General features: G+C 43.2%; 1 protein-coding gene across 1 annotated transcript; it reads left to right on the top strand.

Annotated features, from left to right (window-relative positions):
* The first annotated feature begins 7,898 nt into the window (after positions 1-7,898).
* OCSTAMP (osteoclast stimulatory transmembrane protein) lies at positions 7,899-11,036 on the top strand. The gene is made up of 2 exons (XM_035122138.2): positions 7,899-8,948; positions 10,677-11,036. The coding sequence occupies exons 1-2, from the start codon at positions 7,899-7,901 to the stop codon at positions 11,034-11,036; spliced, it is 1,410 nt and encodes a 469-aa protein (XP_034978029.2).
* Positions 11,037-26,938: the final 15,902 nt, after the last annotated feature.

Genomic DNA, 26,938 nt, shown 5'->3' with positions numbered 1-26,938 from the left:
AAGAGAACAGTAATTCATTATCAAAAAACCATATTGAATAAAGTTGAGCAGCATTTTAATTCAAAACCACAAGCCTGGGACACACATTTGACAGGGGAAATGGTTCCACAGAGGCAAAATCTTGATAATTTCTAGTAAAGGTAAAGGGACCCCTGACCATTAGGTCCAGTCATGACCAACTCTGGGGTTGCGGCACTCATCTTGCATTATTGGCCAAGGGAGCCGGCATACAGCTTCCAGGTCATGTGGCCAGCATGACAAAGCCACTTCTGGTGAACCAGAGCAGCACACGGAAACGCCGTTTACCTTCCCGCTGTAGCGGTACCTATTTATCTACTTGCACTTTGACATGCTTTCGAACTGCTAGGTTGGCAGGAGCTGGGGGGGGGGGAACTCACACAGTGCCACCCGCCTACTCCGGCTAAATTGTACTAATGGAATAGCCTTCATTGTGACAAGAGCAATATCCATCCACAATAGCCTTCTACTATATGGATTGAATCAGAGATGGAATACCTATGCTTCTGCCTCCCTCCCTTTCAATCTGCTGTCAACTGCACCTTCCATACAAACCCCCACACCATGAAACCTCTCCCTGTTGACTTACCTGATAGCAGCTGTGGGAAGGTCTCAGCGGAGGTGTTGGTGCAAAACTTCCCTCCCTGTCATCTGGAACACTGTGCCAATCACCCGGGAGTCTGGGAAATGCAATTTTCCCAGGTCACCTTAATTCTTATGACATCAATCCCCTTGAGCACAGAGATGGGGGAGAGCTTTGATACAGTTCACATTTAAAGGCAGATCTACCTAATTCACACTTGGGGCCGAAATACACTGCCATCCTGAGTATTCACACATCTTTGAATTTTCAGTGCAGTTCTCCAGCCAATAACTGTCCACAAAAGTACATATACTAGGTTAAAGTGTGAATAAAAATGCATCTATTGCTGAAAATAACATGCAGAAATGCATCATATTAGCAGAGGAGAATTTAGGGGGAGAGCGACTGGTTCGTCCACAATGGGCATTGAGCAGAGAGGGAGCTACAAAAATGATGTGGAACAGAAGGAGAGAGGTGCCGGGGGGGGGGGCTATCAAATTTTAGTGTTGCACTGGGCACTGCCAAAATTTGAAAGCCACAAATCTGCCACTGCTATTAGGGAAGCTGCTTTGCGAAATTCACACAAAATTGCTAATGAATTTTCATGAACACTTAATTTTTTTTTTTCACAATGTGGAAATGGGGAGAACTGAACTTATGATTGGAAAAATGAGAAATAGAGAGATTTGCCCATCCCCAGTGGTGGGTGCGTGAAACCACTGCTGTACAGCCATTCCACCCCCTCTGCCATGCAACTGAAAGGGCCCTTCCTAAGATGCATGAGGGGCAAGAATGGTCCATGATCAGGATGGGATCTCTGCTGCCTTCTCATAGCAGTAAAACCTTTTTTAATAATAAAAAAGAGGGGTGTTTATAAAGCAAAGAGAAGCCACTGCAATTGCCTTACAATTGCCTGCCCTTGAAAGTGCCTGTAAATTCTAAAATAATTATTTAGCTCTCCCCTCTTCGGGTTTTCCACCTCCCTTTCTATTCTCCCCATCTCAAGCCTACAAATATGTCAAAAGAACTAGTTAACGATCCATTCCATTCCTCTTCCCTGGGAATTGCATGAGAGCTCAGAACTCTTAACAAACTACGCTTCCCAATTTCATACTTGTGGTTATCTAAATCCCCACAAGCAGTGCCCAATGAAACAATTTCTATGGCAACTGCAGGCAGCATGATTCTGGTGAAAGAAACTGGGGTGTTGGTTTTTTTGGAGGGGGTTGGAGCAGTTGTGGGGTGCAAGGAGATGGCTGTTCCTTTGGGGAGGTTTGACCATACTTTGCACCTACCTCTGCAGCATTCTTCTTCCAAGTTGCTTGGCCTGCACATTGGCAAATGCATAGCTACTTCAAATGTATTACTTCCAAACGAATGGAAAATTGAAACAAATGGGGCCTGTCATGTTCATTTGTCACTAAGAAAGAAACACATGCCGGAGTTACAAAGGAGTTTCAAATGTCAAGTTTGTGACTCAGTCAGTGGCCTTGGTTTCCTCCTAGAGCAGAGGCAGTTTATGTGGGATGTAAGGAGTAGAAGGGACGCGGGTGGCGCTGTGGGTTAAACCACAGAGCCTAGGGCTTGCCGATCAGAAGGTCGGCAGTTTGAATCCCCGTGACGGGGTGAGCTCCCTTTGCTCGGTCCGAGCTCCTGCCAACCTAGCAGTTCAAAAGCACGTCAAAGTGCAATAGGTACCGCTACAGCGGGAAGGTAAACGGTGTTTCCGTGTGCTGCTCTGGTTTGCCAGAAGCGGTTTTGTCATGCTGGCCAGATGACCTGGAAGCTGTACGCCAGCTCCCACAGCCAATAATGCGAGATGAGCGCGCAACCCCAGAGTCGGTCACAACTGGACCTAATGGTCAGGGGTCCCTTTACCTTTACCTTAAGGAGTGGAAGAAAGAGAATGTGGAAAGTGAAATTAGCCCTGTAAAGATAACTGCCTTACATACCGTATGCACATGAAGTGATGTGCATCATCTTTGTGATGACTAGCTTGCCTGGAACTCCTGGCTACACAGGTGTCCTGATAAAGACCATCTGCAAGTAGATGCTCATGCTTTGTCACCCATCAAGTGTCCACAGCAATACATAGGTGTACAGCGAACAGGGGCATGCAGGCTCCCTTGCTACAGACAGGACACGGGGTGCAATGGAGGAGGTGGGATGAACATGCTTTTTCCTCTTGCACAATTCTCACAGAGTTTGTGAATGACTAAAGAGGGCTTGAGTGTTTTCCTCTGCTGCTCTGCGGGTGGTGCTGTGGTCTAAACCACTGAGCCTCTTGGGCTTGCTGATCAGAAGGTTGGCAGTTTAAATCCCCGCGATGAGGTGAGCTCCCGTTGCTCTGTCCCTGCTTCTGCCAACCTAGCAGTTTGAAAGCACGGCAGTGCAAGTAGATAAATAGGCACCGCTATGGCAGGAAGGTAAACGTCGTTTCCGTGTGCTCTGGCTTCCATCATGGTGTCCCGTTGTGCCAGAAGCGGTTTAGTCATGCTGGCCACATGACCCGGAAAGCTGTCTGTGGACAAATGCCGGCTCCCTCGGCCTGAAAGCGAGATGAGCGTCACAACCCCATAGTCGCCTTTGACTGGACTTAACCATCCAGCGGTCCTTTACCTTTTTATATACCTTTTTTTGTCTTTGTTCCAAAACAGTTCCCACTCAGTCACCTATTTACCATTCCTTTCAGTATTTCCAAGCCATTCCTCACTATTCCCATACCTGTCCTATTCTTTTGTGCTTACTGTGTTATTTGCAGTTTGGGGGGGCATGCTTGGGGAGGGGGAGGGGTTAGATGAGCCACTAAAGGGGTCCAGGAAGTGATATCTATGTCTGGGAGCCCACACAGGGACTGATGGGTCATAGCACCCTTCCAAATAGTGGTTCTGAAGGGATCATCCTGTTTTGATGTATGTCATAAAGTGACCCTTAATCAAAGGTCGACCCAGCCTACTGACCAATCAGAAGGCGAGCTGGCTGATTCCAGATACATGCCCAATGCCTTTGCCAAAGCCTGCTTACACCTGTAATTGATCAATGTTGTGGCCTGTTTTAACCCAATACCGATGTCCTGTGTCTGGGGTGGGTGGGTTGAATGAGTCAGTATGTCCCTCTGCCCACTATGGACAGCTCCACTGGCCTCTGTCCATAGAGTGATGCTAGTTTCATTGCACCAGTTCAGAGCTCTCTGTCCCACCCATGGCAAGTGGTGAATTTGGAAAGCTTTTGTCTGTCCCTTCCTTCCCCACACACACTTCTACTCCTTCCTTTGTGAGTAATGGGGCTGCAGATATTCTGGTGACTATGTATGTGTGCCAGGAATATTTTCTCCACTTCATTAAAGCTGATAGCCTGTGTGTTGGTTTTTGAAGAAGTGTGCATATCCAATACATGCATGCATGCACTTTTAGCATGCCATTTTAATGCACCTATAAAATTGAGCCCTTTCCATTTTGGCTGAAATTTGGCAGGTGAAAAATTCCCTTGGAGAGGTAGCAAACTATCTGAATCTTTTGTGCCAATTGGGTGGGAATCACAGAAGTTGCAGGCAGCAGAAGAGCATCTGGGTCTCCCACTGAAAGGCATAGGAAACAAATGGAATGACACAAATGAATAAAAATGAATGCAATTTAAATGAATAACTAAGTGAATGGGGTTTTCATAATGAAAATTAATGGGATAGCTAAAACTTTCTTTCTTTCTTTCACTTCCTTAACAAAACTTGAAGTTTCCTGTTCTGTCTTCTTGAAAGTAAATACTGTGAGGCAGTAAAGAAACTTTCCATTGTAAAAGGAAGTGCAGAATGTAAACAATATACAAGCCGTAAAAAGCATCGATAGCAATGTTGGTCCACGGCAGAAGAAAATAAATACGGACATTGCAGAAAGCCAATATGTTTGTTAGAACTGGAGAAAATGAAACAGGCAACAAACTTTCAAAAGGCTTTTTCAAACATTTGGGAATACTTCTTGGAATTATTTGAGGGAATGATATATTATCGATTTGATTAATGTATTCTCTCTTTCTCTCTGCCACCACTATGATGATTGACATCTATGATAGGTCTGAAAGACTACACAAATATGATATAGAACTGTGCTGTTTTTAATTGGGAGTATGGGAAATTGTTTCTGGCCAGTGCTTTTTTTCTGGGGGGGACACAGGGGGACACATACCCCTAAACATTTTGTGAATCTTTGTACTTTTGTCCATTTACTGTATTTATTCTTCCCGATTTGAAGTATAAAATTGTGGTTTTCTTGAGTCAAAATGAGAGTACCCCTAAACATTTTTTAAAGAAAAAAAAGCCCTGTTTCTGGCAAACCTCAATTATAGTCGCCCAAATAAGTATTTTTAGTAGAATGACAGAATTGTTGTCATTCTTACTCAGGGCTATCTATGACTGGCAGTCTGATCATGCTTCTCCCCCCTATTATTTCTTAATGAATGGTAATAGAGTCAGAGGCAGGAATGTGAGTCAGAAGTAGGAGACAGCGGGTTGGAGAGGACAGGAGGTGTCATTAAGGGAAGTAAAACCTCTGTATCTATTCTTCCCTAACACAGATGAAGCATTATGAAAACTAACTGTGCTTCTTTTCATGCTGATAGAGAAGCACAGAAATGTTCCACCCTATAGCCCACCGATGGCCAAACTTGGTCCTCCATCTGTTTTGGGACTACAACTCCCATCATCCCTAGCTAACAGCACCAGTGGTCAGGGATGATGGGAAATGTAGTCCCAAAACATCTGGAGGGCCAAGTTTGGCCATCATTACTATAGCCTATGGCTTTAACACTAGGGGTGCAGATGGGGAACCTTTCGCCCTCTAGATGATGATGGACCACAATTCCCAGCAGCCCCAGCTAGCACTGCCAATGGCCAGGAATGATGGGAGTTGGAGACCAACAACATCTGGGAACCTGCTTTAGAATCATAGAATCATAGAACAGAAAAACTGCTTGAAGGGCATTTACCCTGAGATTATGATGTTGCTTGCACAAGATGCCTTGAAGGGAATAGGATTTGCACAAGAACCATTGAATCATAGAGTTGGAAGGGACCCAAGAGTCATCTAGCCCAACTCCCCTGCAATGCAAGAAGCACCCAAAGGTCTTGGGAAATTCAAAAAAAAGCTTCTTTTCAAAACAGCCAAAGAATTGCAGATTCAATTTTCCCCCAAGAGTAAAAGTCTGAATACTGTTTGTGGCAACAATCTTTTAAAATGCAGTCCGTCATAGTAATACAGGAAGCCTAAACCCACTTACTTGGAAGTACGCCCCATTTAATTCATTTGGGTTTACTTCTGAGTAGACACAGAATTTCACTATAGCTGAGTTTTCCATCCCAGGCTTCAGATAGTGGGAACAGCCCTGCGGGATGTGTGTCAACCTGGAACTCACAGTGGACAGCTGCCAACGGTTTGCAAGACACTTTGAGGTTTAAGTCAGCTGAGCAAATTCATCACCAAGATTCAGTGTTTGCTCATAGTGACCAGTCTAACCACAGTGTAAAAATAGAACTTTTCTGAATTATTTCTTCTCCTTTTTTTCTGAATTTACTTTTGCAATGTATAGGGTGGTTTTTAAACAGGCACCATCAGCACATACATACAGCCTGGTAGAGATTCCTTAAGAGACACAGCAACAACTATTAAACTCACAGCATGATGTTCACCAGTGGTGGGATGGATTAGAGGAGAAGGTGTCCCACATTAATATTTAGGTTACATTTGCAGACCAGATTTTGCTGTTCATCCGAACCTTCTTCAAGTGTCTGTTTTTAACACACCCACCCACCTCTTTGTCCAGAACTGCCTACCTTTATTGGTTCTGTCTCATTCGGTTAGAAGCTTTATTATCTTTTCAGATATTTTTTCAATATATGAAAACTAAATGAAAATTTGTAGGATGCCAGAGTGGTTACAAAGGACCTGGAGACACCTTCATGATCCTGGGTATGTAGAATCTACTTTAACTTAAATATCCATCTCTCTGTGTCTAGAAAAACCAAATGATCAAGCTGTTATTGAGAATTTCCCCCTAGAATTAAAAATGGTTATGTTATGTCTTGCTTTGGGAAATGTGTTTGCTAAAAAGTGATTGCAACCAGCACAAATGGCATTTGTTGTTGCTTTTGAGGCAATGGAGGGAAGTTTTGATTTATTGCTTCAGAGAAATACCATGCGAATGTATGTCCTATGTGACCTTGGGTGGGTGAGTTGCTCAGAGAAGTCTGAGAACAAACACAGTATTGGGGTGGGGAGTGTTTGAATACTATGGGGTGATAGGAGACAGAACTGGCATGTAATATTAATTAGTATATGTCAGCATTTCACAGTAATATACTGCATTCAGTGCAGGATGTTTTTCAGTGGCTGGCACTAATGCAACAGAATTTGGCAAGTAACAATTTGTTAGATTTCATATTTGACACCACCCGGAACAATAAAAACGTATCAGTCTAAAGCTATTAGATTTAGAGGTAACACTTCACATTCAAAACTTGAATGTTGATTTTGAATTTCATGTTCAAACTTGAGCGGTGAAATTGGAAATTTGGCAAATTTGAAGTAGTAGCAGTTTCTCCTTTTTGCATTTTAATCTTCATTGGTTTTTAAAAGACATCATAGTTATCTTTCTCCATCAGAAATAGACACAAAATAAATACTGAAGTGTTGGAAATAAAGTAAAGTTGTATAATGAAGTATTGAGACTTCCCTCCATCCCAACATGGGTCCTCTACATTTCTATATTAACTGCATATTAATAATGTCTAGTTTATATTTATCCATTACTTCCATAAATTATGTCACATTGCAGGAGTCATTCAAGGCTTGCCAAAGATTTCAGATGTTTACAGTGATCTTTTAGGTATTGTCTATATTAATCCCACTCTCTGTTTAATTTTTGGTCGTCATGATTCCTAATTTTCCCTGTTATTCTTGCCATCTCAGCATACTGAAATAATTTCATCTGCCATTCCATTTTTGTCAGAGTATTATCTCCTTTCCAGCATTGGACTCACGGCCGTGGTTACATACATGAAAAATGTCCTCAAATACTCCTATAATACCTAGAAGAAAGGCTTCAGGCTTTTTGATGAAGGGTAATTGAAACATTTTTTAGCTCATTGTAAATTATATCCCAAAATTCCTTTAACTTTTTGCATTTCCACCACATATGGTACATAGTTCCTTCTATTTCTTTGCATTTCCAACACAAGTTAGAGCTGGTTCTGAAGTATTAGCAGTTTCAGTCATATCATTCAGGAATATCTTTTCATTATTAACACAGGATGGAAGTCTGGACTTACTCTCAGGACGTTCTCTTCCCAAGGATACAAGAATTTGCCACAGAAGTTTGGCTTGCTTACTCCAGACCTCTGCCATCAAGCCACAACCAGTTGTTATCCCTATTTCTGATGTGCTGTTGCATTGCTGCAGCCATTGGAGGACTCTTCTACAACTGGATGTTTTTCTCACTGCAATATTCTTTCCAGTTCTCTGCTGCAGCTGCTTCAGCCATTAGTTTTCTGGCCTTGTTGACCCTCTTCTTGATGCACCCCATCCGTTGCATGTTCACTATAATTGTGCCTACTTTAGGGACTAAGCAAGGGCGGAGGTTGCTCCTGTCTGCCACCTTCATGATTGTGGCCGTCAACATAGTGCCAAACATCATGAGCAACATCGAAACCATCCTGCAGGTCATCAAATGCATCTGCAAGAATTCCTCCGAGAGCCTTCTGAACTCAACAGTTCTCTTGGGGAACGCTTCATGGGACTTCAGTGACGCTCTCAAACGGGTGACTGACAACATGCCAGACAAAACAGGGAGAGCTAGGGATGGCCATGTCCGGTTTGAAACCCACAACAACAACAATTTATTGAGTCAGAGAATTGTCAGTGCCAGCCAAGGGATCAAGGAAGATTTCTTGCAAGTTGAAGTGCTGGTCCAGAAGGTCATACTGTTGGGTAACCGGGTGATTGCTGGCTTCTTCCTCTTCTATCTGATATTTGAGTCTGCTTGGTACCTAAAGAGCTACCTCACAGATCTCCGTTTTGACAATGTTTACATCACCAAAAAGCTAGAAGATTTGGCTCGGGAGAACAAAGCAACTCACCTGCTAGTTTGTTCACCAAAGAAGCTGATCAAGTCCACAGGATTCAAGCTATCCCGAGAGGAACTCCTTTCTTGTGTAATGCACCTTTTCCTTCTTACCTTAGTGCTCATGTTGACACTAGTGATCATAGCAACGGACTATATCGCCTTCCATTTGGCACAAGCGGCTGTGACTGAAGCCGCCCAGTTCCCCGTTGTGCCAGTGGTCATCTCGATAAAATATGAGGTGAGTATGGAAGCCTCTACCCTGCCATTTTCAAGTGAAAGGATGCAAGATGCCGATGCAAATCAAAATTTCGCTTGAATGCTCCTGCAGTCAGAATTATAAATGAAACGACCACAGCATGGTTAAAATGCACCCTGCCTGCTATTCACAACATGGTACAGTGGTACCTTCCTTGGTTCTCAAACGTCTTGGTACTCAAACAACTTGGAACCCAAACACTGCAAACCCAGAAATAAGTGTTACCTGGTTTGCAAACCTTTTTCAGAAGCCGAACGTGCTCCGTTTTGCGCGTTATGCTTCTGTTTTGAGAGCCACGCTTCCGTTTTGAGTGTTACGCTGAGGTTTGTCTGCTTTTGCTGTTTATTTTGCATTTTTGGTTTTGCGACTTTTTTGTTTTGTTTTTGTGACTGTGTGGAACCCAGTTCAGCTACTGATTGATAGATTGATAGATTGTGTGACTGCGGTACATTGTTTATTGCTTTCATTTTATGAATCAGTGGTCTTGTTAGATAGTAAAATCCATGTTAAATTGCTGTTTTAGGGGTTGTTTTTAAAAGTTTGGAATGGATTAATCCATTTTGCATTACTTTCTATGGGAATGTGCGCCTTGGTTTTGGAGCACTTTGGCTTTGGAATGGACTTCTGGAATGGATTAAGTTTGAGAACCAAGGCACCACTGTATTAATTCAGATGACAAGGCTGTGGAGGGACGTAAAAGGTCATCATGCAATTCCTGAAAATGCAGATTGGAACTGGTCATCTGCAGCATTTCACCATACCATTAGGCCCTGTATTATCGCACCTCATTTCAATTTCAGAAGAATAGGGGCCCAAACTTGAGAGTTACATTTTTAAGCTGCAGCATCACAGGACTTTCAACTAAAGAGTAGTTGGAACTATTGAAAAGCAATTAACTTAGTTTGGCTGTTGGTCAATTTCCATGGAAAGACATAAGGACTACATACTTTATGCATCCTCGATCCAGAGACTTTTCGTCTCACTTCAGTCCCTCTGAAATCAGTGGGAGAGCTTGCAAAATCCTAAGCTTCCTGAGCAAGTTCACTCAGAAGTAACTCCTCTGAACCTGTTTTACAGATTTACTATTTATAAGCATTAAAGCAACACCAGAGAGCATGGTTACACTTAAATGACTAACAATATTTTTAAAGGCATAGTAGGTTAGACTTCATCAAATGCATGAGTATGAGACGTGGTTGTAGATGGAGGGAAACAGTGAGGCCAGAAGGAAAAGAAATATGGAAAAGTACAGATGATAATAATTACCTCAGTTTTAGCAGTAAAACAGAATTTTAAAAGTGATCTCTCTCTGATTTAGGATTGTAGCTATTCGTGAGCTAGCCTTGAGTAAGTTGTCCAGATGATTTTGATAGCATGTAAATACGACTAACTTTCTAAAGACCTTAAAGCTTATAACAAAGAGTAATTTCCCACTGTTTCAATATCCATCTGCCATATCAGAAAATATCAGGGCAGTATAAAACAATTAAACATAAAACACACTTAAAAAATCATCATCATCATCATCATCATTAAAGTGACTGGCTGATTAAACAGTTGCTGGCATTTAAAAAAAAATCTGAAAGAGGAAAGCAAGAATCCCTGCTGAATCTCTACTGGAAAGGCATTCCACAGCATGGGCTCAGAAATACTAAATGCTCTGTGTGAGTTTCTGTATTTCTACTGAATCATTCTCTTCTATTCTTTCAGGCGAAGCTGATTTTTGTGCCATTTTTGGAATATATTTTTAACGGTGCTTTTTCTACAGAGCAATCCTTGCCTCCGTTTGAAAGGAGCTATCATCAGAATTTGACCTTTGTCTCTGCTAACTGCCCCATGAGGTGGCCAAACCCTCCCAACAAAGCTGTGGTCCTTGCCGTTGGGCTCCTCTATTGCATCATTTATGCCATGATATTTTTGGAAACATACTCACGTCGGCTGTGCCGGAAAATTTCAGCATCCTTTTTCAACAGCCAAGAAGACCGGAGAGTTCAGTACATCTACAGGAAACTTGTTAGGAAACACAAGAAAAAGAATGGACGCCAGCAGAAACCAACCATGCCATCTTAAATTGCTTCCATGGAGGGGATGGAATTGTGTTTACTATGCCAGGAAGTTTAGACTTGCAGTAGCAAAAGCAGAGCATCCTCCTCCTCATCTCCCCTGTAGCTCCCTAAATGCCCTCAAAATCAGTCCCAAAGGATTTGGGGCCCCTATCGAGAAGATTTGGGGGGTGCATGGGGAGAAAAGGGGAAACAGAAGTGCTGCTAGACCAGTGATGGGCAACCTTTCGAGCTTGGTGTGTCAAAATTCGCCAAAAAACCGAGCATAACTCGGGTGGCGTGTCACTTCAAGAAAAAATAATAATAATTTTGCGATATTTATAGTTTAAATAACAAAAATGTATAAGTGTAATATATAACTGTATTTAATAAACCAAAAACTAATTATTTAAACAAAACAAAAACACCTTATTTATCACAAAGTGCCCAGAGTTGTTGAGCTTTTTGGGGGGAGCTGGCTGACCAAAGTTTTGGAGGTTTTTTTTTGGGGGGGGGATGCCCCAAAGCTGCTGCGCTTTATTGGGGGGGAAAGAGAACAGAAATAAATGACTAATAATACCTTTGCTGGAACTAACACGCAGCACCAACATAGTCTGCCAAAGCACCAAATAAAACCTGCACAGAACAGGTTTAAAAATGAATGCTGTTACACCCAATCATCGTCTGCCAAAGTGCCAAAAAAAACAGCACAGAAAGGGTTAAAAAACCCAATCTCTGGCTACCAGCAACAACAACAAACAAACAAAAAAGGATCCAGGTTTTAACAGCGAAGGAGACAAGCTGTAGCGTGGAGACAAGCTGTAGCGTGAGGAGGAGCGGGAGAACAAATGGGGGGAAAACAACAACAACAACAGCGTGAATGGGCCGATGGGGTGCGTGCCAGCAGTGAGGACTCTGTGTGTCATGTCTGACACACGTGTCATAGGTTCGCCATCTACCGGCACCGCTTTTGTTTCTTTGAAACAAAGGGAGAGAGGTTCCGGTTTCCGCCGGCAGGAATGGCGGACCTGTTTTCCATCCCTCTGACCTTCGTAAGGAATTTGGCGGTTGCTAGGGGAGTAAATGGCAACCCCCTACCCTCTCCGGGGGTTACGGAGAGGGGCCGCTGGCCCGCGATGCCCCCAGACCCACTCCGACTGTTTATGGAGTGGGGGGAGCTTGGGCTGAAAAGCACTTACGAGGGCCAGGACTCCCGGACGCTAATCTGCATGGCGGGGATTTCCATGGTTAAAGAAGATAATTAGGCTTAAATCTATGGACATACTTCAGAAGGAGGGGAAGAAGCGCTGTTTACTGCTGAGAAATCTATGCTGCTGAGGGAGAGGAGTTAAAGGCTGTATATCATCTGGAAGAAGGATTGATGGGGACGGAGCGATAAGGGAATGGAGTTTTATTTTTCTTCATATGAGTTACTTCGTACCTTCCCAGACGCGATGTCCTGGCTTGTTTGGAGTGAAAGAGAAGCAAAAGACTGTGTGAGTTGAACTTTATAAACTGTTGTTACTGAGCATATTTTTTAAAGATGTGGAGTTGCCGATGAGAAAAGCCCCCCCCCCTAGTCGGACGGAAGGAGTCCTGGACGCGTTCGGAGGATTTATGAGCTGTGACGCACTTTGAATTGGAGCAGCGACCTGAAGCTAAGTTCAGCTATAGGGCAAGGAGATCCATTAATTTACCAAGAGTTTATGGTTTGATGTTTGGGTCTTCTGCCTGGAAAAGCTGTAAATTCTATAATGATCGTTAATCTTCATGGCTATGAGAGAAAACGAAAGTGATCTGAGCTTTTTAAGATGGCGCTGCTTCGACGCAACAGGGAGCTTCAGACTGAGAAGATTTATGGGGAGGCTGGACTGATTAACCCACACAGGAGAAAGAACATTTGTGAAACCTCGTTTGATATTTATCTCAGCAGCTGGGAAACAATCGGTTGAAAGTGGAAAACATCTATGTGACTGTAAGGGGAAGATCTGGATTATTATGAACTTGGAGGACGATTTGAACTTTAGAAAAAAGACGGCAGTGGTCGGTTGCGAGGAATCCCCAATTTCTTGAAGCATGGGAACCCAAATAAAAAATTCTTTAGACGATTTGGCATAACATTCGGTTTGATTGATATATATATGTGTATAATTTGAAATAATGAATGTGATATAATTGGTTTTAATTGGAAAATTAATAAAATATATTTTAAAAAAAAAGAAACAAAGGGAGAGATTTAGTGTCACACTCTTTTTATGGCTCCACCAGTGCAAGCATTTTGGTTTGTCAGATGGAACGACCCCCCTCTCCCCCTGCTGTGTGATGTTCCATGGGTTCTCCTGACCCCCTGGGCCAATGTCAGGGGGTGGAGAGGGGAGCCTTGTTCAGAGCATCCATTGATAAGACTCATTGGTTGAATCCTGCCTGAAGAAACCCTTTCTTTCTGTGAGATTCAAAAGCTCAGAGTGAATTGATTTTCAGATAAACACCATGGCCCAAAATGGCACTCATATATATAGGGAGGCGGTTCGCTATTTGACCTTTGGAGGGCTAATGCTACATTATGGAATGTTATGTTCTCTTGCTAAGTGCCACTGTCTGCTGTTTGCCTCCTTTGTTCATTGCTAATGGCTGGTGGTTTGCTCTGCCTGCACCGTGTTCTGACAAAACAGACAAGCGAACAAACCTTCCTTTTTCAATCCAGAGAGAATGCACACGTAAGAACAAATCCACAAGATGCCTGTTCCCAAATGCAAATAACCAGCCACTGGGGGGACGGGACAATATGCCCAGTTTTGAGTACATTCACCCTATCTCCAAAATTGTCAATCGTTCCCCAAAGCTAGCAAAATGCAACAGCGGCAGATGGGCCCCACTCTCTTCTGTGGAAGGTAAGAGGCAGCAAATGAGCTTTGTTTGGGGGAATCATTCATCCACAGGATCACAGCCCATACATTCCAAGATTATCATATTAGAATGTCCAGTAAAGTGAGATCACATTTTTGCCAAATGTATTAAAATAATGATATCATCATAATCATCAGATCTGTAAGATTTATCCTATGATTGCACCTACTCAAGTTTAGCTAATTGGTTCATGGGCACAGAAGTGATGGTAAAAATAAAATCAGCTATTATTGTAATGTTTGCATTTATGGCACAAGCTTAGGAGATTTCTAGAGCTAGGAGAAGATTCACTGCGCTACATTTCCAGTGTGGTCAACAGAGTTATCATCACTTGGCAGGTGTTTTGTATCTGGCCATAATAGCCTTCTTTCAAGATAAAAACAGATAAAAACAGATTGCAAGTTTAGCAATTCTTTGCCGTGTAATTCCAGAGAATCTTTAAATCTTGGTAGCTCTGGAACTTATGCATGGAAGGACGATTTCTAGCTTGGAGACTAATTTTTAGCTTGTGTTGCGAAGGTTTGTAATGCCGTGGGTATGAAATGCAGGATTGCATTTGTAAGGAACAAGTCAGTGCCTCGAATAAAGTAATAAGCCATCATCCTTATCTCAGAGTTATTCATTTGATAGCATTTCCCCCTTGACTGAGCATTGCTGAATGCGCAGCTGGAGCCGATTGCAAATGGAGAGAAGCTCACACTAGAGAAAGATCAACAGAGCTGGCAAGACAAGAGCCTTGGGGTGAAGAGGTTTCGGGCAAAATAGCCATTAGAGAACTAGCAAAGGATTTTGGTGCATGTGGGGTTTTGCAGCAGGGCAGGGGCAGAAAATATATTAGATTGTGCCCCAAGTCTCAATATGATAATGCAGGAAAAGTGTGAGCACTCAGATAACAACCTGCCAGTTTCATTCTACTTCTCTGCCATCAACCTGGATGAGGAGAAGAATGCCCCATGTGATGTGGGTCCAACCAGGAAAAGCTTAAGCCTTTCATTTAAAGAAAAATAAATCTGTTTCCCCCTTCATGGATCAATGCCTTGTCGTGGCGAAGGGGCTTGAATAACTCAGAGAAGCTATGAGCTATGAGAGAAGCTATGAGCTGGACCATAGCACGCCAGGCACTCCTGTCTTCCACTGCCTCCCGCAGTTTGGTCAAACTCATGCAGGAGGCAGTGGAAGACAGGAGTGCCTGGTGTGCTATGGTCCATGGGGTCACGAAGAGTCGGACACGACTAAACGACTAAACAACAACAACAACAACAACAAATCTGTTTCTGCTAGGTCTAATGGCAAAACAAACAGGAGTTGGGATAGCCATCTATAACACAGACAAGGATGTAAAAAGAACAGTAGGCATCAGGCAGGGCTGGAGTAAGCTCTTGGGGTGGAGAATATGCTGAGGCAATTCAAACAAAGTCCTGATTCATACGAGCTGCTGTGTGGTTGCTCTGTCAACATGATTAGGTACTTATGTTGCAGTGCAAGTGCTTACACAGCCGGGAGCGGTGCGGTTCGGAGAGATGATGAAACTCTTGCCCATATCACCACCACTGCTGGACCCCAGGCTGCCGCAACACTGGCATGGAAATTTGTCATCGGACTCATGTGGTTTTTGTTAGCATAAATCCTATGCAAGGAAAAAAAGCTGCTACCATGCCAATAATTCGGCCATCCCGGGGGCCAGTTGTCAGACTGGTCCCACAGGCCAAATATGCGATTGCTCTCACAAACGTGATGAACAACACCCAAGTCAGTAAATAAGGCTTAACTGCTTTATTTACATATAAACAAACTGGGAGCTCTACATCATGGCTCCCTCTCTCTCTCTTTCTGGCATCACAGCCAGTAAAGAGAAAGAACAAAGGAGCAACAGTTCCAAGATAAACGTCACTTCCACTCTGTGGGAATGAAAACACATACAGTCATATGATACACAATAACCCGATGACTGCAGACGGGGAATGAATCCCAACAGTTTTTGGTTACCGCTGGCATGGGGGTCGGAGACTGTCCATGGAAGAAATTTAACCCCACCTCCACAATCAAAATGCATAGACCTGACAAGGCTACCCAAGATTCAACCAGGTTCAATCAATACACCAGAATTGGGGGACTGACCAATTAAAAAAGTTGGCATCTAGTTCTTTGGGCTATGTTTTAAAATCCCCTGTGATCCTCAGATCAAGGGCAGTATGGGAATATGAGAGAGATATTTAACATTGAGGATATTGTTAATAACTTAGATTCAGTCTCAGCCAAAAGTTTTAAAATATGAAAAAAGTAATTTTCTTAGATATAAGAATTTTTTGTCTTTTAGATCAGAAGAACCTCTTGGTGTATGTAGGGGTAAAAGAAAAGAAGTCTCATCCATGGTTTTAATATTTTCAAAATTGTGCAGCCTTAGCAAAATATCCATCTTCTTTTCTTTTCTAAAATGCACTATTGTAGCAGAATTCAAAAAGCTCATATTGAAAAAACAGAAGGCAATTGTTTTCAAATATTAGCAAACTGTTGCTAGGGTATGGCAACTGAACCAAAGCAAATTCAATATTATATAATAAAATGGGCACAACATTTGGGAGGAAACATTCCAATGGCTATGTGAGAAAGATTCTTGAATCAAAGCCCATCAAATCACCCAAAGCTGATGCTGGAGGAAACCAGGAAATTTATGTGATTTATATTTATGATCATTTAAAAAATAGTTTTTTATGCTGATCCATGTAATGTTATACCATGATAAAATATTTTTTGGAAAAGCAGCTGTGACTAGGCTAAAGTGAAACCAATCAATGGAAACGACAGCACAAAATCCATTTTAAAGCTGAAAAACCGAGGTCCTGCCTCCTTTCACCATTTTGTCATTGTCAAGGGCATTTTCCCTTCTTCACAGATAAGCTATCTAATTGATTTGGCAATTTATTCCTATTATGAATAAAATGTTTCTGACTGAATTGGACTCTCTCTCCAGAATGTCAGCAGCAATCCAAGTTGCCGCAAAGGGCCTGTTCCATCCGATTTACGTAATATAACCGAATGCCATTCCAACCACATATGCGCACATACGTTTCTGAGCACCCATCACTCATCGTTAGCTTTCTTCGTGTGACATTGTTTTCAGATTTACTAGGCTTTCAGTTCTGGGACTTCCCTGAGATTCTTGGAAGAAGGGAAAAGTCCCTTGCATTTGTCAGCCAAATAGTTAATTCTGCGTACGTTGGTTCACTGAGACCAGCGGCAGATTTAGGGTGTTCCAGGCGGTTCCCCCCCACAGGGCGCCGAGTCAAGGGGTGTGTGCAAAATAATATTAGTTCGCCTGTCTTCCCAAGTGATGTGTAACATTTTTCAGAGACACCGTTGATGGAATCTTTCGAGGAGTTGGAGATGGTGTTTATAAGTGGTCCATGTTTCACAAGGTTGGTAGTACAATAGCTTTGTAAACAAGCACTTTGGTTTCCCTGCGAATGTCCCGGTCCTCAAACACTCTGCACTTCAATCGGGAGAAAACCGCACTCGCAGAGCTCAGGCGATGCTGGATTTCGACATCAATGTTGGCCCTTGTGGAAAGGTAACTGCCTAGGTAGGAGAAGTGATCAACATTTTCCAATGTCACACCACTGAGTTGGATTTGTGGCGCTGCAGAGGGGTATCAGTGTACTGGAAGAAGCAAAGATCACCAGTGTTGAAGCAATGATTCTTCAACATCAACTTCGTTGGACTGGTCATGTTGTGCGGATGCCTGATGATCGTCTTCCAAAGCAACCACTCTATTCCGAACTTAAAAATGTAAAGCGTAATGCTGGTGGTCAACAAAAGAGGTTTAAAGACTGTCTCAAGGCAAATCTTTAAAAATGTAGTATAAACACTGACAACTGGGAAACACTGGCCTGCGAGTGCTCCAGTTGGAGAACAGCCTTTACCAAAGGTGTCATGGGCTTTGAAGAAACTCGATCTCAGGACACAAGGGAGAAACATGCTAAGAGGAAGGCACGCTTGGCAAATCCACACCGTGATCAACTCCTGCCTGGAAACCAATATCTCCACTGTGGAAGGACGTGTGGATCCAGAATTGGCCTCCACAGTCACTTACTACCACTGTTAAAATCGTGTTTATGGAAGACAATCTTACTCGGCTACGAGTGATCGCCAAAGAAGAAAGAAGAAGAAGCAGCAAAATAATAATAATAACAATAGTAATAAAATGAATTATTTGGAAAATAAGAATTGCAAACTTTTGTCATCTCTCAAGGTGCCATAATATCAAAGTCTGCCCCTGCTGAGACCAAGAGCGGATCTGCACTCATGGTTTTTTTTAAAGTTAAGGAAGGTTTAAGGAATGGTTTTTACAGCATAGATGGACACATGACATCCTACTTTTAATGTTCATAATGTGTTATTAAAATGTGACACCAGCAATCAGGAGCCAGCATTTTGACGGAGAAAACAAACTTAAGAAATGCTTTTCATTTACAAGTATGGGCTGTGACATTTTAGAACAGGCATCCCCAAACTGCGGCCCTCCAGATGTTTTGGCCTACAACTCCCATGATCCCTAGCTAACAGGACCAGTGGTCGGGGAAGATGGGAATTGTAGTCCAAAACATCTGGAGGGCCGAAGTTTGGGGATGCCTGTTTTAGAACAATACAGGTATATCTAATATTGTTCAAATGACATTAAACAGGTCAGTGTAGATCCAGCCCAAGTTTACAGCATAAATATAGCCCATTCTTTGCAAACCATAACCCAGACTATTAGCATAAGAATTTCAAGGAAACCACATCTCTTTAAAGCCTTGAGTAAGAAACTAGAAAAATTCAAGGTAAAGCAGACAGGAATCCCTCTAGTTAGATTTGTAAAACGACACAAATGAAGTAGGAATAACTGCAGAGTAAATCAGCAACAGAGAAATTGTGCACTAAGTACTGGAACAGTCCCCTCCCACACTCTAAATTAAGAAGGGGTGAATCTCAAATGCAGCCCACATTTTTGGTTTGTTTGAAAATATGTGGTTATGTGCCTTCCCCCTCAGGGATTTACTTATTTTCCTTTATCTTAAATGCCACCTCCAAAGTGGCAGTAACATTAATTACATTTTTTTTAAAAAGCTGGCTTTAAAAATCCCCACAAATCTCAAGAGAGCTAAAAAGGGTAGTAGTAATTATAGGTAAGAACAGCAGATGCTCTATAATCTTGCTATCTATATACAGAGTCATATTCCCCCAGTCAAAGCGAGATAACTTGAAGGCAAAAGCAGCCGTAGAGATGGATGTGAGGCAGGATTCAGCAATCCCAGTAGAACCATTTCCCCCACAGTGCCAAGGAGAAGCTCTGGAGCATATCAAGAAGCATGAGCAGATAAGCTGCTGGTTCTGAATAAATCACATAAAGACCACATTCACACTATACATTTAAAGTAGGATGATGCCGCGCAATTTCTGTTCTCATCCTGAAGCAAATTCCTTAACCCGAGGTACTATTCCTGGGTTAGCGGAGTCTGTAACCTGAACTGTCTGTAACCTGAAGCATCTGTAACCCAAGGTACCACTGTATATTGTCAGCAGTGTTTGGCGAGGCATTTAAATTGGTGAGTTAGTAGCGCAGCAGAGGGTTAATCCATGGGTAGGCAAACTAAGGCCCGGGGCCCGTATCCAGCCCAATTGCCTTGGCCCATGGACGGTACGGAAATCAGCATGTTTTTACATGAGTAGAATGTGTCCTTTTATTTAAAATGCATCTCTGGGTTATTTGTGGGGCCTGCCTGGTGTTTTTACATGAGTAGAATGTGTGCTTTTATTTAAAATGCATCTCTGGGTTATTTGTGGGGCATAGGAATTCGTTCATTCCCCCCCCCCAAAAAAATTTATAAACAGGCCCCCTACAGGGTCTGAGGGACAGTGGACCGCCCCCCTGCTGTAAAAGTTTGCTGACCACTAATTTCCCTCTCCCATGCAGCTCCCCCATCTCTCACGCACAGTTTGCAACTCTGTGGCTCCTTTTTGAAGATGAAAATTGTGTTGGGAGTTCCAGTCACAGAACTCTAGTATACAGTAATATAGTTTGGCCCTAGGTCCTTTAAGGATCCACATATTTAATATTTTGGCTGATAAGTGTGCTGGAAACTGAGCTGTTACAATATAATGTTTTTGGGGTTTTCTTTAAAGAATCAAACCAAGAATGATATGAATGGCTATGCTGGGAATCAGGGGAGTTTGCAGGGGGTGAATAAGTACATTTTACAAATTATGAAATGTGGAGTTAAAAGGGATGTGTGATGATGATGATGATGATGATTGGCTACTCTAATGAGTCACGGGCTGAAATGGTGGACCATCTGCTGTGAGGAGGGTTGTGATTCTTTCTTGACCGTCTGCCCAGTACACATTTAAAGAGGATGGTAGGGATCATATGAGCCAACTCCTAGGGCCAAGGTCCCTTCAGGACACCCAATAAAATATTTTATGGGGCCAGCCGCTGCCGCCGCCCCCCCAAAAAAAGTTGGTGGGCATTGCCATTCAAATGGTTTGCATGCACCGCATCTTGTTATCAGTTATGTGGGGCAGGGCTCACCTGCTCCAAATATTTTATTCAAGTTGGCACCCCAGATAGGGATTGTGATACAACTTCAGAAGGATGTGGTTTCCAATACATGGACAATGTCCATCTCTAGAAAAATAGAATGTAAGTACATGGCTCAGGGCCAAAACGGATGGAAAAGTTTTAATTTGATCTCCTGCCATGTTTCTTTCTTAACTCCAAAGCAATTACACATGCACTTATTTGAATGGGAAACTGCTCGGGAAGGGGGTTGTTTAACTCTTCCCCATGTCATTTTCCAAGATGCCGAAGATTCCATTAGCCCTGCTAGGGGGAAATGCAGACAAATAGTTATATCCCCCCCCCGCCCCCACCAATGACACAGACACACACACACAAGCTGAAATTAGAGCAGCTCTATATCTTTCTCTGTATAAATTAGAACAGGAAGTGGCCTATGGGGAAGCATCACTTCCCCAATCAAATTAGCACACACACAAATACACAGTGCTGCTTTATGGGAGAGAAAAAGATTCCAGAAGATCTAACCACAAATCTCTTGCGTCACATCTTAATTGCCACATTACTGTCTAAAGCAGAGGTGGGGATTCAGAACACAGAAGTGGCAAGTGATTGCCACTACAGGTGATGTACCTTGGCAGATAATCACCAGAATGTTTGTGCTTCCTGCAGATTCTATAATGATTCCTGCATTAATTGTTTATGCTTAGTTTACTTATTAAGAGTTCGGGTTGAGTTTTGCTGCTGCCGCCGCTGATATCTTTTTTCTTCTTCTTTTTTTGCAAAACCACGACAGCTTGAAAGACGTTCCCTTTAAGAAACAAAAACTGACTCTACAGATAACTTATTCAGAGAATATCCGGTTACAGGTAGGTAGCCGTGTTGGTCTGGATCGAAGTAAAATAAAAAAATTCCTTCAGTAGCACCTTAAAGACCAACTAAGTTTTTATTTTGGTATGAGCTTTCGTGTGCATGCACACTTCTTCAGAAGAAGTGTGCATGCACACGAAAGCTCATACCAAAATAAAAACTTAGTTGGTCTTTAAGGTGCTACTGAGAGAATATCCGATATGTGTGCTGACTTCTTACGATCCCTAGACAGCTTCAAGATGCATGACTCACCCTTGCTGCCTGAACCGCATGGCATTTTGGAAAGAAAGGCGATGCTCAGGTGTGCAGTGCATTGTTGCACCTCTGAGAGATCAGGCAGCATTTAAAGTCATATTTGATATTTTTTAGGGCTGCTCCAAAAAAAATTTGCATGCTGACATTTACCAGCAAAAGCAACAGAGTGAGATAAACTCTTCGTGTGCACCTAATCACAGTGGAAGCACCACTAGCTATGAATGTGGGGTGCACACTTTCTGACTCTTGCATTATGTTTATTAACTAAACATCAGCCCTGGGCTGTCATAACAGCGCACAGTTGGTGACAGTTTGGAGAGTCTATTTTAGAACAAACACAGTGTAATTAAAAACACAGAGAGGCGCAGCGTGGCTTATTTCTCATCCTCATCGCCCTTCCCTTCCATTTAGGGGATGTGAACGTACTTTAATAAAGCCAACCACTTATTCAAATGTAAATTGCATCTGGGGACAATGGTGTATTTTAAGTGTCCGATTCCTCTGCTGTTTATTAGCTAATCATTTCCTTCCATTCCATTATTCCTTTCCTAAGGAATAAGGCTGTGATGCAAATTCAATGGTGTAATGGTCCATGATAAAATTCTGGGCATTAAAAAATTACCACGTCTTCTCTTTTTTTCACCTTTCTACATGCCTGGGTTGTGTGGAATGCTAGTATTCGAAGACTCAGTGCTGTATTAGAAAAGAGCTTATAAAAGTGCCAGCTGCATCTTGTAATATCTTCTCTCTCAGACACACATCCTCTCTTTTTCAGTTTTCAATTAGAGAATAGAAAATACAGGCAGTGGAAATTTCAGGGCATAAGCACAAGTAATGCCGGGGGGGTTAGGGGCCAAGCCCCCAAATAAAGAGCTCACCCCCCCACTTGCCCCCTATTTCTGAACTCCACGTCGTCCCCCGTGGGATTAATCAAGCAAGCAAGTGCTCCTGCAAGCAGGTTAGGTCTGCTCACACCAGAACATCTGACAGTGGTGACTAGGGTGATGACTTTTTTACAACCTCATTTCCCTGTATCACAATTTGATGAGCTTTCATTAAAGATTAGATAAAACCTTACTTTCAAAGAGATTTGATAAAAAAAAAACCCTCACGCACAAAATGATTTAAAAATTTTTATTTCTCAGTTTTTTGACCATTTTTGAAGTCACTGTAAGCAGATATAAAATTGAACGCAAGCTTTAGAGTCACATATATACAACATTATATAGGGTCATCAAACACACAAGGAAGCTTTTTTTAGCTGCAGTAACAGTATAGACGCCGCTAGAGGACGATGTTTTGCTACCTCTCCTGTAGGTTCTTTCCCCAGCATGTCCGGCAGGGTCTGCTGGCTAAGTTTTGAGGTCCCAAAAAGGGGCTTTTACCTTGCGCAGGTGTGACATTTGTATACCCTATGTTGCTAGGAACACTCCCCATTGTGGAATGTGGTGTTGTGTCCTAATTTGATACGAAATATATATAGAATTGTTAATACAATTTTATGAAATGATAAAACGGCATACAAAAAAAAATTAAAAATGGTTTGTGTGTAACTTTTTTATTATTTCAATGGAATACACCTCATTTTAGTCATTAATAGGCAAAAGTTCAGCCATTTGTGCTACAGGAAATAATTTTTGAGGAAAAAATGAAAAAGTCATCACCCTACTGGTGACCTTGGAGGCAGAGGCTGGGTTTGCCAAGCCACCTCAGTGCCTGATCCAGGCTTGGGCACTTGCCTGGTTGCCAGGGAGACTAGTAGGAAGTATGGGAGGGTCTGATTCAGGTGGCTGTCCCTCCTCTGCTGAGACATCCAGCAGAACATCTGTGGAGATCCCTCCTCACCCCCTTGCAAGCAGCGGGATCAGGGCACTCATCCCACCACCCCCCAAAACACAGTCCTGCCAGGAGGTTTCCCCAGGACTTGTGGCAATTTATTCCATTTGGTATGCTGCTCAGAGGGCCCATGTTGAAAGGCAAGACATGAATCTGCAAAAAGAAAATGAGTTATTGGGTTATTAGACTCTCACATTTTCCCTACATTCATCATCACCAACAGCAGGGCAATCTGAACAGCCATCATCTCAGGTCCTCATGCTTGGGAGGAAGCACCCAGTGGCCTGGTTCGGTAACCTTCCAGGATGTTACCAAACCAGAGATAATCAGACTTCAATTAAAGTTGTACCTTGGATCCCGAATGCCCTGGAATTTTGGCTCCCGAACACCACAAACCTGGAAGTGATTGTTCTGGTCTGCAAATGTTCTTTTGGAACCTGAATGTCTGACATGGCTTCCACAGCTTCTGATTGGCTACAGGAACTTCCTGCAGCCAACCAGAAGCCGCGATTTGGCTTCAAACGTTTTGGAAGTCGAACGGACTTCCGGAACGGATTCCATTTGACTTCCGAAGTACGACTGTATTTTGATTTCTGTCCTATCTTAAACTATCTATCAAAGCCTTAAAGGACATGTTAAGTGAGGGTTGTGTGTGCATATATGCTATGATTCTGCATGAAGTGTAGGTAGGTTCAGGCATGACCCAAGACTGAGATTCACCTCAAAAAGGACTTATGGGAACACCAGGAACAAGAAGAACAAGAATGACAAACAGGGGCACTTGGCCCATGTGGCGTTCACACAGAGCCCCTGGTCATGTGTCACCACTACTCCGCTGCCATCAACCAGGTTCCCCTGGTAAATCACTGAGTCAGGATCTAAGTTGAACAAATCATCAAGAGTTTATTTGTAACACCATAAGCTTTAGGTACCGTATTAGATACACTGTTACACACTATCCTCGCAATCTCAACCCTGTCTTTATCTCACTCTAACTCCTTTACCTCACCACCACCAACTTCCACACACCAACCCTCACCACCACCAACCACCACTCCCAACTGCCAACTCTAAACTGCCAAACTGTTCCCCTGGGCTGTGTCTTAAAGCCCATAAGCTCCGCCTCTGGCTTCCTATTGGTCACGCCACAGCCCAGTATATATACCTTAAGCTGGCCCAGGCAATACACACACACCCCACGTGTGATAGGTCGCCTTAATGCTGCAATTAGTGAATCACAACACTGGCCCTATCTCAACAAGGACTGGTTGGCTGCCAGCTACTAACAATGTCATTGGAGGGTTTTAGAATCCTCTGTCTTTTGTTATGCAGATGAAGCTCCGAAGCTCCAGGAGGCCTGAAGTGCCAGGCCAGCATTGCCTGCACACAGTCTGGCTTCGGCCTACAATGCCTGCATACATAACACTGTACAAGCACCAAAAGTGTAGGTTGCAGGGTAGAGTGTGGAATTGAGCCTCCCGGTTATTTTAGAACCAGCTTATAAGAATAATATGATTTTGGGGTTGGTTCTGACTGGGGCTGAATTGCTTTATTTTAAGCTTGGGCCCATTCTGAGCATCTGGTCTTGCCTATGGGTAGCCATGTGTCACACTTGGGACACTTGGAGGGTATGCTAGCAATTATATTTAAATTTGCACCTATGCTTATACATTGGCACATGGAAAAACACTACCCCATCTTGTCATTCTGTTGCATGGACAGGCAGAGTCCCCCAAACCCCCAGGCGACCCGCTGAGTGGAATAAAGATGCATAACAATGTGCTATGGGATTCAAATTGGCCACAACTTTATTCAGATTCAGATGTAGGGAGACCTTGGCTCAGGCATTGGGCGTTATCCTTCCCAGTCTCCAGCCGGGGTTTTGGGAGGCTTCGGGGTTATCTACATGTATGGGGGTTGGGGCTGGCTCTGGATAATATATGTTCAAGTAGAGAAAGCCCGCCCCCTGTTCGCCACCGCTGGAAGGGGGAAGTGATGACGCCTATTGGCATGGTCAAGCCCCCAATACCCTGATATTGTCGCCGTAAGGGGGTGAGGTCTCTGCCTCACGCCCCTCCCTCTAGGAAAATCGCCAAAGAATTCTGCCCAAGGCCTGACACCACCAAATTGTGATGTATTGCTACGGGAAAGGCGAAACTTGCCAATGCAGGGAAATTCCTTTCCGACCCTTCAACAGCGGCCTTGACGTAGCAGCGCCTGAGAACCTGTAGAGAAAAGTTTAACCTGTAAAAGGACTTGAATGAGGGTGTGGAGGGTGGGAGAAGCTCTGGAACCAACTGGTGCTTGGAGGTAAGATTCAAATTCTATTGTGTGAGCCCGACAGTCCCTCCCCTTACCTGGCCATCCCCTGGCAACACCTCCCCAGACAGGATTGGACGCTAGGCTTGGGTAGGCGGAGACCCCTGGCATCCTACCTGGGAAGGCGGTGCCAGCCCCAAACTACCAGAGAGTCGCCTCTGGGATCAGGGGGCTGCATGCGACCACGCAAAAGTCGCCCCCCATTGATGTGTGGAGTGGTCATTGTTCATGTCATCAAGAGCACAACGAGGTTCAGAGGCCTCCCCGCACCAAACTTTTTATGGGCCCCTGATACTGAGGAACACGCTAAGACTTTCCTCACTTCTCCTGCTGCTCCAGTATCCTTTCGCCCCAACACTTACCCGACAGCTGCATAGGAAGCTGCTTTATACCAAAGCAGATGCATGCAGAAGGTCCCAGGTTCAAGTCCCACCATCTTCTGTTAGAGTCACAGAATCATAGAATTGTAGCGCTGGAAGGGACCCTGGGGGTCATCTAGCCCAACCCCCTGCAATGCTTGAACACACAAGCCTGAGATTATGTCTCATGTTCTGCCGAGGTGGGACTGGGAGAAGCTCCTGCCTGGAACCCTGGAGAACCACAGACAGTCAGTGCCCCTTGGTGGGGCTGACTCAGTACAAGGCAGCTTCCTGCCTACTTACATCATTCCTGTAATGAGCTTTGCTTGACTGACATTTCACCTGGTCGTTCCTACCATACTCATCAAATTTCCTTGTAAACCTCATATTGAAACCCTTCTAAGTATTCAGGCTCGGTAAATATGCCACCGCTCTTTAAATAAGATGCAAATACTTTTATTCTTCATCTGCTCTTTATCCCGTTACTTGTGCTGCATTTATAAAACTGGAACATAACCTGCATCTGAGAGATTGTGTCTTAAGAGACAAGAGGATAAAGAGAGAGAGAAAGAGAGAAAGGATTTGAATATTGTTGTTTAATTAGTTCTGAAATCCAGTACTAATGCAGGCGGCAAAAATATGCAATTAGGGAGCCCTTTTTATAACAGACATTCATTAGAGCCAAGCTCAGTTTAAGATTAATTCATTATAATTAAAAACTTGATACAAAGTACCGAAGGCCTGTAGACCTTTAAAGAAAAAGTGCTCGGAGAATGATTCATGCATTATTCATAGCATGTACTTTTGTTTGCTAAAGGAAAACCTTCC

This window comes from Zootoca vivipara, chromosome 7 (assembly GCF_963506605.1).
Source record: "Zootoca vivipara chromosome 7, rZooViv1.1, whole genome shotgun sequence".
NCBI classification, from domain to species: Eukaryota; Metazoa; Chordata; class Lepidosauria; order Squamata; family Lacertidae; genus Zootoca; species Zootoca vivipara.
This window is presented reverse-complemented; position numbering and strand designations above follow the sequence as displayed.

Bases quoted from the DNA above. Each gene is read 5' to 3' on its own strand.
- OCSTAMP (XM_035122138.2), top strand. From the start codon at position 7,899: ATGGAAGTCTGGACTTACTCTCAGGACGTTCTCTTCCCAAGGATACAA. The intron at 8,949-10,676 runs GTGAGTATGGAA...CTATTCTTTCAG, and splicing joins TCATCTCGATAAAATATGAG to GCGAAGCTGATTTTTGTGCC.